Consider the following 5,000-nt stretch of genomic DNA (forward strand, 5'->3'; position numbering starts at 1 on the left):
GCTCAAATAAATGAGGAGAGCAGCTCGGATCGTGTGATCTCGTAAGGGTTTGATGAGTTCATACTGAGATCTCATTCTTTTTGCTGTTTGGTCAAATCTGAGCTGAGGTTTGAGATTGCTGAGAGATTGCTGAGAGAAGCAGATTACAGGAGAAGGACATGCTGTGTTGTGTGTGTGTGTGTGTGTGTGTGTGTGTGTAGATGGACCGGCGGTTGTGCTCGGAGCTCCAGGTTCTCCTCTACAGCTGCAGTGCTCTGATCTGAACCGGGATTACGTCTTCCTCTCGTGGATTCCTCCCAGCGCAGACGGAGCCGCTGCGGTGCAGGGTTACTTCATAGAGAGGTGATGTTCTTCTGACGGTCGCTCTCATCTTGAGAGAGATCCCAGCAGCTTCTGGCTGTTTCTGGGGATAAAACTTGAAATGAAAGGCATCACGGTGAGAGAGTACGAGTGCCTAACCTTCCTGTCTCCTAGCAACATCCTGCTTTGCTCTGCTCTTGTTGGCTTGTGTTTAGTTTTTGCAGATAATAGCGTCTTATTATGCATATTTATGGAGTCCAAAAGTCTGAGACCCCCGGTGAAGATGCTTCAGTTTTACCTTTTCCGACAATTATGTTTTAGTTAAATATCATAGGCATATTAGTTTGAGTGAATTTCTAAATATCTTAACACGTTAATGTACTTTGAATGTTTTTACAGTTATTGTAATTTATTGTTTTGTTAGCTAAAATAATAAGATGCTAAAATAAGGATACATGAATATAAACATAATATCTGAAAATGCACACGAGAATACAGACAAGCCGTTGTCTAAATGGTTACTAGGGTGTTGCTTGGGGTGATGCATTGCTATGCTATTGCTTAAGTGTTCAGAATGGTTGCTAGAGGTAGCAAAGTCATGAGAGGTCTTTAATGCATGCTGTTGCTAGGATGTACTCGGTGGTTGCTAGGGCATTGACAGTGATTGCAAAGTTCTAAATGGTCTTTAATGCATTGCTGTGCAGTTGCTAAGGGTTACAAAGTCTATATTGTATTGGTGTGCTGTTTCTAGGATCTTCTGAGTGGTTGCTTGGGTGTTGCTAGGGGGATGCTAAAAGGTTTGTAGTGCATTGCTATTCTATGGCTGCTGTGTTTTGAGTGGTTGCTAGGGCGTTGCAAAGTTATGAGAGGTGTTTAATTCATTTCTGTGTACTGAGTGGTTGCTAGGGCTTGCAAAGTTCTGTCTCTAATGCACAGCTATGCTGTTGCTAGGGCGTTGCTAGGTTACAAAGGTCTAAATGGTCTTGACTAGTTTTTATGTATCATTTTAATGTTGTTTGATTGTTTTGAGGCGTTGTTTTGAGTGGTTGCTAGGCTTTGCTCGGAGCAGTTTTTAATGCACCGTTATGCTGTTAATTGAGTGTTTTGAGTGGTTGCTATGGCGTTGCTAGAGAAATTCAAATATTCAAAGTAGTTTTTATGTAGCATTTTAATGTAGTTTGATTGTTCTGAGTGTTTGCAAAGTTATAAAAGGTATTTAATACATTTCTATACTGTTTCTTGCAAAGTTCTGGCTTTAATGCACAGTTATGCTGTTGCTAGGGCGTTGCTAGGGGATGTCTGAGTGGTTTTATTGCATCGTTATGCTGTTCATTGAGTGTTTTGAGTGCTTGCTAGGCGTTGCTAAGGGTATTGCTCAACTATATAGAGTAGTTTTTATGTATCTTTTTAATGTTGTTTGATTGTTCTGAGTGGTTGCTAGGGGGTGCTCGGAGCACTTTTTAATGCATTGTTATGCTTTTCATTGAGTGTTTTGAGTGGTTGCTAGGGCGTTGCAAAGTTATGAGAGGTGTTTAATGCATTTCTGTGTACTGAGTGGTTGCTAGGGCTTGCAAAGTTCTGTCTTTAATGCACAGCTATGCTGTTGCTAGGGCGTTGCTAGGGGTTACAAAGGTCTAAATGGTCTCGACTATGCTATTTCTAGGGACTTCTGAGTGGTTGCCAGGGGCGGTACTGAGTGGTTTTATTGCATCGTTATGCTGTTCATTGAGTGTTTTGAGTGCTTGCTAGGCGTTGCTAGGGGTATTGCTCAACTATATAGAGTAGTTTTAATGCATCGTTTTAATGTAGTTTGGTTGTTCCGAGTGGTGCCTCGGAGCAGTTTTTAATGCATCATTAAGGTCTGAAGCTTCATCATGTTTAATATTCTCCTCTCTCCGTTGTGCAGGTGTGACATCGGTGTTGGGAAGTGGGAACGCTGTAACGCTGTCCTCTACAGAGAGTGTCACTTTCCTGTCATGGGACTGAAGGAAAACACAATGTATCAGTTCCGCGTCTGCGCAGTCAACCAGGCCGGCGTGGGCCGCCCGTCTAAACCCACCGACCCCGTCCTGACCTCTGACCCCCTGGAGCCCAGCAGGACTACGGGTAAAAGCGTCTACATGGGTTCTGAACAAAGTCTTGTCTATGATAGCGGCAGCGACATCCGCCTGTATCTCTGATCTGCTGCTGTCCTCTTGTCTCTGTCGGTCAGTGGTGAAGGTGGAGCGCGGCAGAGAGATTGTGATCACTAAGGACCAGCTGGAGGGTGAGTAGATCACAGCACTCCTGGGTTCACGCTGAGTTATAGAGATAAGAAGTACAAGTTTCTGCACTCACAGACGAGCTCAGATTTACTGTGCATTGCGGTGATGTTCTTTATCGTGTGATGTTTCATTGCATCAAATCACACGGCAGGGTTGAATATCACAAAAACACTCAGGAACGTTTCTGAGTCACGTTTCATGCTAAAATCAATTGCAAGTATAGAAAGTATATATGTTAGTTAAATAAATGACCATTTTGGAGAAAAATATATCTATATATCTATAAATTATCTATATAAAACAAAAAATCTATAAAAATATCTATTTTACATTATTTATTTATCATAAAGAAATTAAGCAGTATCTTACAGTATTTTAGCACCATGAAGATTTTGTTTATCATTGTTTTAATTTTATTTGTGTTAATAACAATTAAGTAAACTTAGTTAATATATTATCAACAATGTAAGGTAATAATATGAATATTTAATATATTATATATATATATATATATATATATATATATATATATATATATATATATTATTATTGGGGTTTTTTCACTTCAAAGTACCATGTATCATAGCAGTATTTGTTGAACTGCCATCAAATCTAATTTAATTAACAAAATTAAATATATTATAGTAGAGCGCATTAATATTATAATTTTTGTTATTATTTGTGTTATTATTAGATTTGTTTATATTTTCTTTTTTTGCTTATTTAAAGTTCTAGTCTTTTCTGTCTTTTCTAAAAGTTACATGAATATTAGCAATTTTGACTTTGCAACTAACTGAAATAAAACATATATATATATATATATATATATATATATATATATATATATATATATATATATATATATATATATATATATATATATTTCAGTTAATATCTATTTCAGGAATAGATTTTTGTTTATTTTTTGTAGTTTTAATTAAATGATAAAAACCTTGCTGGAAACATCACATTATTTAGAATTGAAGGTAAAAAAAAAAGTGCTCAGCTTTTAAAAATAATTTCAATTTTTAATGCAAAAAAATGTATTTAATATTTTTGGGGGGTGGTGTTTTTTAATTAGATGTAAAACATGACCTGAGCATATTCTTGAGAGGATCCGTGATAGATTTGTTGCTCCTGCCGTCTCTTCTAAATCTTTTTCATGAATTAACCGCCCTAAAAAATGTGCGGCGGACAGTTATCATGATGAATTTGCTCTGTTTTAGAGGGCAGATCTCATATAAAGCGTTCACAGGTGGTCTGCGCTCCCCTGTTCGGCAATACCTATAAACACCGAGGCAGTTTTATTGGCGCTCGGCATTAAAAAGATGATGATATGTCTCTGACGCTCAAAGATTTAAATGTAGTATGCTGTGCTGCTAAACTGCCATGGCAACACCAGGGACTCGTGGGCCATTATGAGGAGCTCTAAAGAGCTGACATCAACCTGTTCTTTATAAAGCATGAGAGGTTTTACAGAGTTCTGCAGCGTGTGTGTGTGTGTGTGTGTGTGTGTGCATTCACGCACAGAAATTTATAGAGTAATATTTTCCCCATGCAAAGAAGTAGTTTAACTCTAATCCACATCGCATGCATGCTCATCAATGGATAAGCTTGCTCCGTTCCAAACCCTAGCAAGCTGCCTTGCTGTCTGTGCTCTACATGAGCAGCTGTCTTCTGAGGAAGCATCCTAACTGACTGTCAGTTGATTTCAGGACAGTATGGGGACAAAGCTGTACATAATAATGCCTTTAATGCATTCATGTTGACGAAGCACCGTTTATGCATATATTTGTTTTGCCAATATTTGTCTATGATTTGCTGAAAAAGCTTGTTGTACATGAAACGATTTTTTGCAACATTGTCATTTTAGAAGGTTTGTATTTTTGGACTTTTATCGGTTATATTTCTCGAAAACAATGAGAAAATATTTACAGGTCAAATATGTCCTTGAAAAGATATTTTAATGGCAAACTCGGTTGCTATGACAAATTTGAGAGTGCTTTATGTTGTTTATCTTGTATTTATTGAAAAATAGTTGACTTTGTATTGCTATATAATTATATTATATATATATTTTTATTTATTTATTATATATATATATATATATATATATATATATATATATATATATATATATATATATATATATATATATATTTTTTTTTTTTTTTTTTTTTTTTTAGGTACCATTTATCATAGCAGTATTTGTTGAACTGCCATCAATTCTAATTTAATTAACAAAATTAAATATGGTATAGTAGAGCGCATCTATCTTTAATATTATAATTTTAGTTATTATTCGTGTTATTATTAGATTTGTTTATATTTTCTTTTTCTTTTCTTTTTTTTTTGCTTGTTTAAAGTTCTAGTTCCCTCGCTCTCCCGCTCTCCTCTCAGTTTCTCCTCTCTGCCGTCCTCAGGTCAGATCCGAGT

General features: G+C 36.4%; 1 protein-coding gene across 1 annotated transcript in view; it reads left to right on the forward strand.

Annotated features, from left to right (window-relative positions):
* The window catches only part of myom3 (myomesin 3), a 62,763-nt gene that overhangs the window by 32,158 nt on the left and 25,605 nt on the right, over positions 1-5,000 (forward strand). The window contains exons 11-14 of the mRNA XM_043261714.1: positions 201-342; positions 2,207-2,406; positions 2,513-2,566; positions 4,988-5,000. The exon at positions 4,988-5,000 is cut by the window's right edge and continues 115 nt beyond it. Of these exons, the coding sequence (XP_043117649.1) occupies positions 201-342; positions 2,207-2,406; positions 2,513-2,566; positions 4,988-5,000 (409 nt within the window). The remainder of the gene's footprint in view (positions 1-200; positions 343-2,206; positions 2,407-2,512; positions 2,567-4,987) is intronic.

The sequence above is a fragment of the Puntigrus tetrazona genome, chromosome 16, assembly GCF_018831695.1.
Source record: "Puntigrus tetrazona isolate hp1 chromosome 16, ASM1883169v1, whole genome shotgun sequence".
NCBI lineage: Eukaryota > Metazoa > Chordata > Actinopteri > Cypriniformes > Cyprinidae > Puntigrus > Puntigrus tetrazona.